Source organism: Sciurus vulgaris (assembly GCF_902686455.1).
Source record: "Sciurus vulgaris genome assembly, chromosome: 3".
NCBI lineage: Eukaryota > Metazoa > Chordata > Mammalia > Rodentia > Sciuridae > Sciurus > Sciurus vulgaris.
In genome coordinates, this window is record NC_136463.1 from 57,921,346 (window position 1) to 57,934,452 (window position 13,107).

The 13,107-nt window shown below is 40.9% G+C and overlaps 1 protein-coding gene across 1 annotated transcript; it reads left to right on the top strand.

Moving 5' to 3' along the window:
• Positions 1 to 10,406: 10,406 nt before the first annotated feature.
• LOC306655733 (pleckstrin homology domain-containing family G member 7-like) lies at positions 10,407 to 12,167 on the top strand (the record flags this gene model as incomplete). The annotated part of the gene is made up of 1 exon (XM_079130366.1): positions 10,407 to 12,167. The coding sequence occupies exon 1, from the start codon at positions 10,614 to 10,616 to the stop codon at positions 12,165 to 12,167; it is 1,554 nt and encodes a 517-aa protein (XP_078986492.1). The 5' UTR covers positions 10,407 to 10,613.
• Between the last annotated feature and the right edge of the window lie 940 nt (positions 12,168 to 13,107).

The following is a 13,107-nucleotide window of genomic DNA, read 5'->3' on the forward strand; positions in this document are numbered from 1 at the left end:
AGGAAATCTGCAATATCTCAGCGGTCCACTGATACGTGTACAATATGAGAAAACAAGGAAAGAAAATGCTGCAAACAAATTTAGATGTTACATCAATAAAACCCAATGACAGCATGGCAGAAGAAATGACGGAAAAGGAATTCAGAATGTACATAATTAAAATGATCAGAGAAGCAAATGATGAGATGAAAGAGCAAATGCATGCACTGAATGATGAGATGAAAGAGCAAATGCAAGCATTGAATGATCACACCAATCGACAGTTAAAAGAGCAAATACAGGAAGCAAAAGATCATTTCAATAAAGAGTTAGAGATATTGAAAAAAAACCAAACAGAAATCCTTGACATGAAGGAAACAATAAACCAAATTAAGAACTCCATAGAAAGCATATCCAATAGAACACCTGAAAGACAGAACCTCAGACATTGAAGACAAAATATTTAACCTTGAAAACAAAGTTGAACAAACAGAGAAGATAGTAAGAAATCATGAACAGAATCTACAAGAACTATGGGATGTCATGAAAAGGCCAAATTTAAGAATTATTGGGATTGAGGAAGGCGTAGAGAAACAAACCAAAGGAATGAACAATCTATTCAATGAAATAATATCGGAAAATTTCCCAAACCTGAAGAATGAAATGGAAAATCAAGTTCAAGAGGCTTATAGGACTCCAAATACACAAAATTACAACAGACCCACACCAAGGCACATTATAATGAAAATACCTAACATACAAAATAAAGACAGAATTTTAAAGGCTGTGAGAGAAAAGAACCAAATTACATTCACGGGGAAACCAATCCAGTTATCAGCAGATTTTTCAATCCAGACCCTAAAAGCTAGAAGGGCCTGCAACAACATTTTTCAAGCCCTGAAAGAAAATGGATGCCAACCAAGAATCTTATACCCAGCAAAACTTACCTTCAAATTTGATGATGAAATAAAATCCTTCCATGATAAACAAAAGCTAAAAGAATTTACAAAAAGAAAGCCAGCATTACAGAACATTCTCAGCAAAATATTCCATGAGGAAGAGATGAAAAACAAAGAAGCAAATCAGCAAAGGGAGGAACTAGCCTAAAGGAATTGTCAAATAAAGGAGGAAACAAGTTGTGTCAAACAAACAAATAAATAAAATTTAAAAAATGAACCAAATGACTGGGAAACCAAATCATATCTCTATAATAACCCTGAATGTTAATGGCCTGAATTCATCAATCAAAAGACATAGAATGGCAGATTGGATTAAAAAGAAAGATCCACCAATATGTTGCCTGCAAGAGACTCACCTCATAGAAAAAGATACCCATAGACTAAAGGTGAAAAGTTGGGGAAAAACATACCATGCACATGGACTCAGCAAAAAAGCTGGAGTATCCATCCTCATTTCCGATAATGTGGACTTCAAACCAAAGTTAGTCAGAAGGGATAAAGAAGGTCATTTCATACTACTTAAGGGAAGCATAAATCAGCAAGATATAACAATCATAAACATCTATGCCGCAAACAGTGGCTCATCCATGGATGTCAAACAAATCCTTCTCAATTTCAGAAACCAAATAGACCATAACACAATAATACTAGGTGATTTTAACACGCCCCTCTCACCACTGGACAGATCTTCCAGACAAAAATTGAACAAAGAAACCATAGATCTCAATAACACAATCAATAATTTAGACTTAACGGACATTTATAGAATATACCATCCAACCAAGAGCGAATACACTTTCTTCTCAGCAGCACATGGATCCTTCTCTAAAATAGACCATATATTATGCCACAAAGCTAATGTTAGCAAATACAAGAAGATAGAGACACTACCATGTATTCTATCAGATCATAATGGATTGAAGTTAGAAATAAATGAAAGAGTAAAACACAGAAACTATCCCAACATCTGGAGATTAAACAATATGCTATTATATGATAAATGGATAACAGAAGATATTAGGAAGGAAACTAAAAAATTCTTAGAGGTAAATGAGAATAAAGAAACATCATATCAAAATCTCTGGGACACTATGAAAGCAGTACTTAGAGGGAAATTTATTTCATGGAGCGCATTTAATAAAAGAAGTAAAACTCAACAAATAAACGACCTAACACTACAGCTCAAAGCCCTAGAAAAAAGAAGAACAGAACAGCACCAAAAGTAGTAGAAGACAGGAAATAGTTAAACTCAGAGCTTAAATCAATGAAATTGAAACAAAAGAAACAATACAAAAAATTGACAAAATAAATAGTTGGTTCTTCGAAAAAATAAACAAAATTGATAAACCTTTAGCCACACTTACAAAGAGAAGACGAGAGAAAACCCAAATCACTAAAATTCAGAATGAACAAGGAAATATCACAACAGACAGGATTGAAATACAAAACATAATTAGAAGCTATTTTGAAAATCTATACTCCAACAAAATAGAAAATTTCGAAGACATCAACAGGTTTCTAGAGACATATGAATTGCCTAAACTGAACGAGGAGGACATACACAATTTAAATAGACCAATTTCAAGTACTGAAATAGAAGAAGTCATCAAAAGCCTACCAACAAAGAAAAGTCCGGGACCAGATGGGTTCTCAGCCGAGTTCTACAAAACCTTTAAAGAAGAGCTCATTCCAATACTTCTCAAAGTATTCCATCAAATAGAAGAGGAGGGAACCCTCCCAAACTCATTCTATGAAGCCAATATCACACTGATACCTAAACCAGACAGAGACTCATCAAGGAAAGAAAATTTCAGACCAATATCCTTAATGAACATCGACGCAAAAATTCTCAACAAAATTTTAGCAAATCGCATACAAAAACATATTAAAAAGATAGTGCACCATGATCAAGTGGGTTTCATCCCAGGAATGCAAGGTTGGTTCAACATCAGGAAATCAATAAACGTAATTCACCATATCAATAGACTTAAAGTCAAGAATCACATGATTATTTCAATAGATGCAGAAAAAGCATTTGATAAAATACAGCACCCCTTCATGCTCAAAACACTAGAAAAAATAGGGATAGTGGGAACATTCCTTAACATTGTAAAGGCCATTTATGCTAAGCCCATGGCTAATATCATTCTAAATGGTGAAAAACTGAAAGCATTCCCCCTAAAAACTGGAACAAGGCAGGGATGCCCTCTTTCACCACTTCTATTCAACATCGTTCTTGAGACTCTAGCCAGAGCAATTAGACAAACCAAAGAAATTAAAGGGATATGAATTGGAAAAGAAGAACTCAAACTATCCCTGTTCGCTGATGACATGATTATATATTTAGAGGAACCAGGAAATTCCACCAGAAAACTCTTAGAACTCATAAGTGAATTCAGTAAAGTAGCAGGTTACAAGATCAATGCCCATAAATCCAATGCATTTTTATACATAAGTGATGAATCTTCAGAAAGAGAAATTAGGAAAACTACCCCATTCACAATAGCCTCGAAAAAAATAAAATATGTGGGAATCAATCTCACAAAAGAAGTGAAAGACCTCTACAATGAGAACTATACAACACTAAAGAAAGAAATTAAAGAACACCTTAGAAGATGGAAAGATCTTCCATGTTCTTGGATAGGAAGAATTAATATTGTCAAAATGGCCATACTACCTAAAGTGCTATACAAATTCAATGCAATTCCAATTAAAATCCCAATTGTGTACCTTACAGTAATAGAGCAAGCAATTATGAAATTCATCTGGAAGAATAAGAAACCCAGAATAACTAAAGCAATCCTTAGCAGGAAGAGTGAAACAAGGGGTATTGCAATACCAGATCTTCAATTCTACTACAAAGCAATAGTAACAAAAACGGCATGGTATTGGTACCAAAATAGAAAGGTAGATCAATGGTACAGAATAGAGGACACGGATACAAACCCAAATAAATACAATTTTCTCATACTAGACAAAGGTGCCAAAAATATGCAATGGAGAAAAGATAGCCTCTTCAACAAATGGTGCTGGGAGAATTGGAAATCCATATGCAACAGAATGAAACTAAACCCATATCTCTCACCATGCACGAAACTAAACTCAAAATGGATTAAGGACCTCGGAATCAGACCAGAGACCCTGCAGATTATAGAAGAAAAAGTAGGTCCAAATCTTCACCTTGTTGGTCTAAGATCAGACTTCCTTAACAGGACTCCCATAGCACAAGAAATAAAAGCTAGAATCAACCACTGGGATAGATTCAAACTAAAAAGCTTTCTCTCAGCAAAGGAAACTATCAGCAATGCGAAGAAAGAGCCTACAGAGTGGGAGAAAATCTTTGCCAATCATACTTCAGATAGAGCACTAATCTCCAGAATCTATAAAGAACTCAAAAAACTGTACTCCAAGAATTCAAATAATCCAGTCGACAAATGGGCTAAGGAAATGAACAGACACTTCACAGAAGAAGATCTACAAGCAATCAATAAACATATGGAAAAATGTTCAACATCTCTAGTAATAAGAGAAATGCAAATCAAAACCACCCTAAGATTCCATCTCACCCCAATTAGAATGGCAATTATCAAGAATACGAGCAACAACAGGTGTTGGCGAGGATGTGGGGAGAAAGGTACACTCATACATTGCTGGTGGGGCTGCAAATTAGTGCAGCCACTCTGGAAAGCAGTGTGGAGATTCCTTAGAAAACTTGGAATGGACCCTCCATTTGACCCAGCTATCCCACTCCTTGGCCTATACCCAAAGACTTAAAATCAGCATACTACAGAGATACAGCCACATCAATGTTCATAGCTGCTCAATTCACAATACCCAGACTGTGGAACCAACCTAGATGCCCTTCATTTGATGAGTGGATAAAGAAACTGTGGTATATATATACAATGGAATATTACTCAGCCATAAAGAATGATAAAATTATGGCATTTGCAGGCAAATGGATGAAATTGGAGAATATCATGCTAAGTGAGATAAGCCAATCTCAAAAAGCCAAAGGACGAATGATATCGCTAATAAGTGGAGGATGACACATAATGGGGCGGAGGGAAGGGTTAGTGTTAGGGTTAGAGTTAGGGTTAGGGAGGGGGGCAAGTATGGAGGAAGAAAGTACTGTATAGAGGGTAAAGTGGGGTGGGAGGGGTGGGGGTAAAGGAAAAAATAATAGAATGAATCAAACAACATTACTCTATGTAAATTTATGATTACACAAATGGTATGCCTTTACGCCATGTACAAACAGAGAAACAACATGTATCCCATTTGTTTACAATAAAAAAAAAAAAAGAGAGAACTTAGGAAGGCTACTTTTGCTAAAAGCAATAACTCTTGACCTAGGTCTGCGATGCTTTATGGATAACTCACAGCAGGGTAAAGTATCACATCTCTGGCTTCATTTGGTATCTATCTTCTTTATTAAATTAAATTAAATGTATCCCGTTTGTTTACAATAAAAAATAAATAAATAAAATAAAATAAAATAACAATTAAAAAAAAAAAAAGGTGACCACACTCTGAGACCTGTGAACTCTTACCAATTTCAACTTTCCCAACAGAAAACCACCAAGAAGAGTATTCAAGTTGGCAAACCTTTTGTTTCTTCTTTATTATGGCAAGCTGTATGTACCATTTTAATATTTTAGGTGCATAGTTCTGTGGCATTAGTGTATTCGCATGCCTGTGCATCCAATTCCACCATCCAGGTCCAGAAATTTTCCACCTTCCAAAGTGAAATCCACCGAATACTAATTCCCTCCATTCTCCCCTCCCTACTGCCCTTAGTAGCAACTCTTCCTCTTCCTCTTTCTTTCTTTCTTGGGCACTTGAACTATGACCCCAGCAGTCTTTTAAAAACTTTTTTAAATTTTGAGGCTGGCCTTAAACTTGTGATTCTCCTACCTTACCTCCTGAATAGCTAGGATTATAGTCATATGCCTCTGCCCCTGGCAGCAACTCTATCTTTATAATAAATACATATTTAGTTGTTGGTGAATCTTTATTTTATTCATCTCTTTATATGCAGTGCTGAGAATTGAACCTGGTGCCTCACACATGTGAGGCAAACACTCTACCACTGACACACAACCTCAGTCCAGCAACTCTATCTTGAAAAAGTCCAAAAAGCTTTTCTAAAATTTTCAAGAGTCAATAATTTTACTTGGTAAATGTACACATGGACAGGTTTCCCAGTTATCTCTGAGCTGTTATTGAGCCAAACAAAATCAAACCTTCAAAGCAAGTCTCCCCCAAACCATTGCTACTTTGCCCTCATGCCATGTTCACCAATCATAGGTGTGGTTCCCTGCAGGACAGAGGTGTGTACTTCCACCAGAGAAGAGAGGGCATTTGAAGGGGAACCAGGTCACACCTCTTTTCCTGTTGACAAGGGTCTCAGTGCTGGAGTAGGACATTTCTGGATACAGGACCTACTCAGTTTAGTGTTAAAAGGTAATTTTAGAGAAAAAGCAAAGTCATGAATCTCATGCTGATATAAATATGAACAACTGTTAAGCTAGGTATAGTGGCACACACTTGTGATCTCAGCAACTGAGGAGGCTGAGGTGAGAGGATCACCAGTTTGAGACCAGGCTCAGCAATTTAGTGAGATCCTTTCTCAAAATACCAGTGGCAAACTGTCCCTGGGTACCATCCTTAGTACCAAAAAGACAAAACAACAACAAAATACCTGTGAAATATTTTACTCTACTCATTAATCAATAAGGGAACCATGGAGATATTAAGTAGTTTAAAAAGAAAAATCCAAATACCAAACAACATTTATAAATCCAGAATATTGAAATGAATGTGCAAATGTAAGCAAAACTGGTTTTCCCACAAAACAAGTGAGTGGTGCTATAGTTTAGATCCCCAGCATTTCCCAAAGGCTCATGTACTGAAGGCTGACCATGGTGCTATTGGAAAGTGGTAGAACCTTTAGGAGGTGGGGACTGGTAGGAGGAAGTTAGGTTATTGGGGGTGTGCCCTTGAAGATTTTGGGACTCTGGCCCCTCCACTTTCTTTTGATTCCCACCTGCCATGAGGTGAGGAACTTCCTCCATCATATGTTCCCACTATGAAGAACTGCTGTGACACGCCTCTTCCTCCAGACAGCCACCCAGTATTCCGGTGCGGTCACTAGGAGTCCAAGCAACTCACTGCGTGCCTCCTCCTCCCACCGACCACCCGTAGCCCAGGGCAATCAATCACTCCGAGTCAAAATGACCCTCCCTGTTCCTCCTCCTCCTCCAGGTAACCCCCCGGGTGTTCAGGAGCAGTCGCTCTGAGTGGCTCTGAATCCACGTGACCCACTGCACGCGTCCTTTGGGCAGCCGCTGGAGCTCTGCTGTGGCCACTGGAGACCAAGCGACCCACCGCGCTTCTCCTCCAGGCAGCCCCGCTGTGTTCAGGAGCGGTCGCTTTAAGTCCAAACAACTCACCACTCGCCTTCTCCTCTGAGCAGCCGCCTGGAGCTCCAATGCAGTCACTGCGAGTCCAAACGCCCTGCCGCGCTCCTCCTCCTCCTCCTCCTCCTTCTCCGGGCAGGCCCCGGTGTTCAGAAGTGGTCTGAGTCCAAACAGCTCGCCACGCAGCCCCTCCTCTGGCAACCACCTGTAGCTCTGGTGCAGTCACTCCAAATCCAAACGGCCCTGCTCCTCCTCCTCCTCGTCCTCAGGGCAGGCCCCAGTGTTCAGAAGCGTCGCTCTAAGTCCAAACAGCTCTCCATGCAGCTTCTCCTCTGGCAACTGCCTGTAGCTCTGGTGTAGTCACTCCGAATCCAAGCGGCCACGCTCCTCCTCCTCCTCCTCAGGGCAGGCCCCGGTGTCCTGAGTCCACACAGCTCTCCTCGCCGCTCCTCCCCTGGGCAGCCTCCGGAGCCCCAGTGGTTGCTCCGAGTCCCAGCGCTGTGCTGAGCGGCCTCCTTTACGATGCTCCCAGTTGTCCCTGGAGTATTGTTTTTCTGCATTCATCTCTTGATGATGGATATCCTACTAGAACAGACCTTGGGTTTGTCTCCAATTTGGAACTATTACATATCGTGCTATTAAAAGAAAGAAAACTCTACAAGCACAATGATAAATACCAACAGCTTACTCTGTGTCAGGGAGACTGTCAGGAGTGTTAGAAACTGGTGAAACGGGTCGTGCCTGTGCTGTCTGAAACAGGGAGCCCATCCTCAGATCTAGTTCTTCAATATGTGTGGGAATATGGGCATAGGAACACAGCGCTGCCAGATTTGTTCATCTTATTAGAAAGCAAATTTTACAATTCAACTTTTTAAACAAATTCTCCTAATTTCTAATGTGGGACTATTTCTTTTTTAAAGCCAGAGCTCCGTATCTAATAACCTCAGATCTGGATATTCATGATACCAAAACAGCTTATAGCCTTTTGACTTCACATGGGGCACATTCCAAGTGACTTTCTCCCTAGCCAAGATGGGCCCCTCCAGTGATGCAAAGAAAAGGCCACGACAGGGAGGCAAGTTGCTCCCTCTGCAGATTGGAGAGTCCTCCGTGCATCACACTGAAAGATAAAGGGCCACCTTGCAGTTTGCGTGGTTGCCCCAGGGTCTTAAGAAAGCTGACCCTAGAGACCATGTTTCCTCCAGAGCGTCCCCTCCCCTCCTGGTTCCTGCTTGTGGGCAAATCAAGTGGAAAGGCAACTTTTTTTAATGATCATCCTTTGTGAGTTTTCTGTAGACTCTCCATTTTCTTGTTTAAGTTACTACTAGAGATCAGAGATTTCTGCATTGGGATCTAGTATTCTATTATCATGATTCCCCGGGAGTGTCTGCTTTACAACCAGAGGCGTGTGAGGGGACTCTAGATAAAAGACGACCTACCTTCCACTAACCGAAGGCTAAAAGACTCCATTCATTTTCCTTTCTTCCTGAAGCAAAGCAATCCATTTCTAGACAGCCTTGGCAGGAGCTGTGACTCTATGATGTCAGTCCACAGTGGCAAAGTAGATGTGACTTGATGTTCCACTGTGGGTTGAGCTGGCAACAGTGACCAAGGGAGGAGGCTGAGCCGTTTTTTAAAGCGCTAAGGAAACGCTGTTCTAACAAGACCAGTATGAGAGAATTCAAGACTAACACAAAGGTTATCACAAGGCCAAGATCTTTAAGTTAGGTGTTTTTATTTCCAAGACGGAGGTTCCCAAATTTTAACGTAGTTCTCAAATCACCTAGAGGGCTGGTTAAAACACAGAATTTTGGCTCCACTGTGAGGTTTCTGAGAGCAAGGGGTGAAATTTTCCTTTCTTTCTTTTAAAGATGGTCAAGCCCTGTATTTATTTATTTATTATCATTTATCTGTGCATTAGAATTATGCACAAAAATGGGATTCATTGTTACATATTTCTACATGCACATAACATCATTTGGTCAATTTCGTTCTGCAGTTTCTCCTCTTTCCCTCCCTTTCTCCCTCTCACTCATCCCCTTTCTATACTCTACTGGTCTCCCTTCTATTTTCATGAGATACTACCCTCTTTGATTTTTGTTTTGTTTTGTTTTGTTTTTTCCTCTTCCTTTTTTCTAACTTACACTTATTAAAGAAAAAGTGTGACCTTTGGCTTTCTGAGCCTGGCTTATTTTGCTTAATAATGCTTATAATGCTTTCAAGTTTCCAAACATTTTTCTGCAAATGACATAATTTTTGTTCTTCTTTGCAACTGAATAAAACTCTATTGTGTGTGTGTGTGTGTGTGTATATATATATATATATATATATATATATATATATATATATATATATGCCACATTTTCTTTATCCATTCATCTGTCAATGGACACCTAGTCTGATTCACTTGGTGGGTCCATTGGGATCTTCCTAACAAGTTCCCAAGTGATGTTACCCTGCTGGTCCTGGGTTTCTACCCTGAACCACTGACTAGAGAAACCTTCGCAATAAGTATCTTTATTGGTTCTAAGTGATAAACTGTCAGTAAATTGGCAATTAGAATTAGTTTGATATTTTCTTAAGACTACAGAAAAATTTTAATGTATATGCCTTTTAAAAAACTCATACCTAGGCACTAAATAAATGTTCTTTGAGGCTAGTATTGGTGAGAATGCAGGTAGGTATACTTTTCCATCTGCATTTTAATTATTTGAAAATCAATGTTCACAGATTTGCTCCCTAGTACAATGACCATTTCCTCTAATTGTTCAATGCTGACCAAAGGATCCCATTAGTAAAGGAGATCGGCAGAAAATATTCTAAGATGTGAAGAAAATAAAGTCCTAGGAAATGATTCTCTCTGCTTTAGAGGAAATAAACAGAATACAAAGCTAAAACTGTCTCCCTGAACTATCGTCAATGATTATTGGACACCTTAAGGGGAAGTAAGAGGCCAATTTGCATCCTTTCTGCATTGGAGCAGCTATTGTTCAGTAAAAACAGATCACCTGACTCTGTCTTAGGCGGTCTTAGATTCTGAACTTGCTTCCCTTTAGGCTTTTTCACAAACAAATCACTAGAAAGGTCTCTAAGGAAAGGAGAGGCCAGTTCCTCATTTCAGCTCTATCAAGGTCACCTGCACTCAGCAGGGAGGGTGCTTTGTTACAGGTGTGGAACCTTTTGCTTGGAGCCCGGGTCTGGCAGCTCACTTTGGGATTCTGCAGTCTCTAGATGGTCAGGACCCACGCAGAAAATGTCGCACTCAGAGGCAGACCTTCCCACAGATTCCACAGTCTGCTTCTCCTCACTGGAGAAGCAGCAACCAGCTTGTGATTCTCCTCTGGGAAAGGACCAAGAAGTGCCAGGACAAGAGTGGCCCCCGGATGTGGAAACTGAGCAATGCCACTGTGCTCCAGAGAACAGCAACCCAGAGGGTGTCTCCTGGAAGCTTCTATCAGTTGATCCTCTTAGCTGTGTGGGGAGAACAGAGTCTTCCTGCCCAGGAGTGCAGCCCCAGGGCTGTGGGACCTCTCCTCAGGGCCCCTGGAACCTGTCGAAGAAGCACTGTGAGAACCAGGGAAATCTTCTCCAGTTTGACCGGCAAGCCCCGGGCCGCATTTCCACCTCTCCCACTTTGAGGAGATTGAGGGGCAGTAGCCAGGGGACTTCCATCTCGCCAGCTCCGCAAGATGTCTTGGAAGGGCCCACCCGGAGAAGCTGGAGAGACCCTACAGGCTCCCCAGGGCACTTTTCGCAGAGTCTACCTGGAAGCCCGAAGGAGTCTTCACCCTCCCTGTCACCCGTGAGACCCCGCTCAAGGTTGTTTTCAGATCCCGAAAGGGCCCTCAGTGCAGCCGACTCCTTCAAGTCCCAAACCAGGTCCCCTGATGAACACGCCCTTCTTGCACGTCAACCCATCAATGAGACGTCTCCTTGCGGGGCCTCCCTTCCAGGGCAAGAAGGCCACTCCCTGCCCAGCCCCACTGCAGGGGCCTCAGGACCTCAGGGAGAAGACCTGCATCAATCCAGGTTGTACGAGCACAGATGCAGCTCTGTGGTGCTGAACTTACCTGGACTCGAGGTGTTCCCTGGGGACCTTCTGGTTTCTGATGGAGCTGCGGATTACCTGTGCCATCCACTGCTGCTGCTGAATCCAGAATCCAAGAAACCAAGATGGCCTTTCTCCAAGAGAGGAGTGCAGGGCAAAGACAAGCACAAGCACATAGCCGAGCTGGAGAACTGCCTCTCCTCCGTGAAGACCACAGACTTCAGGGGCTACGAGTTCTGCGGCTTGAAGGATAAGACCTGGAATGAAGTCATGGAAACGCGTCTGAAATGTCCCACTGCTGGATCAGACTTGGGAAAGCAGGAAGAGGCCCTGTGGGAACTCTTCACGAGTGAATGCACTTATTTCTTGGACCATTTATTGGTTCTTAAGATGATCTTTATGAATACATTAAAATATCTGCAAATTCATGAATATCTCCTGGATGTGGATTTATGGAGACTTTTTGCAAACCTGGAGGAGTTAACTCAGACAAGCCTTGGTTTTGTAAACAGTCTTTTCAGCATCATTAAGGCCTATGTAGAAGCTTCTGAGACGTCACCATTGATGGATTTCATTTCTGTGCTCCCAAAGGATTTCCGAGGGAGCCTCTGTCAGAGCCACCAGACCTACTGCCTGAATTACTCTGCGGTTGTGTTTTATCTGGAGAGCCTGAGGCAGAGAGATGACTTCAACATTTATTTAAAAGTAAAGTACCACTTTATCTTCTTTAATATTTTACCTAACACTCTTTGGGTGTAAAAAATACTGGGAATTATTATACTCAAATTTAATGGGAAAGAAGAGAACTAAGCAATGTGAAATACATTATAACTGTAATTCTACTTTCTTTGTAAAAAAAAAAAAAAAAAAAAAAAAAAAAAAAAAGAACTGCTGTGCCACTGATCCAAAAGCAATGGATCAAACAACCATGGATTAAAACCTTTGAAACTTTGACCTAAAATAAATCTTTTCTCTTTAAAGTTTGATTATTTCAGGTATTTAATCACAGTGACAGATAGCTAATAGAGATAGAAATGAAAGTCAATTCAATTCTTAGAAGCTAGAACAGAATTTCCCTATCTCTAGGCAAGAAGTATTTTTGCATTGCTCCTGGTTTTCTAAACTGAAAACAGAACTGTGATCATATAACCTGGATGGATATCTTCTAGAATTTAGACAACGTATAGTTTTATGAAGAAACACAAATTTTTCCCCAGCTGAGAGATGGGGTGCTTAAGGCTAAGGAACTAAAAAGAAGGGCAGGTCAATAGAGCTTGAGAGAGGAAGGGCATTAGGAAATGTTTCTGGACTGAGACTGAGGGCCCTCTTATTTCTGGGAGATACCAGAGTTTCAATTGTTATCTATTATCTGGGCTCCTGTTGAATTCTGAAGTGAAATTTTTCGATAAAAGAGATGTGAGGGCCTACTTCAGGGACAGCCAGAAAGAAAGGAACCATGAAACAAGGGTTGGATCCCAGAGCTTTGTGGGCAGGAAGCCCACCACCAGTTTTCAAGATGGAGGTAAAGCCAGAAGGGAAGGGCACTTCGGTCATGAAGGCAGCCTGATTAAAAATGGGCCCCTTAGAGCTAGGGCAGCTTGGCTGTCCTCCATGCCAGGGAAGCCCTAAGGGCCTGCTCTGAGAATGGAGAGGATTTACATTCTAGAAATGGAGCCATATAGGACAGAATTACCCAGAG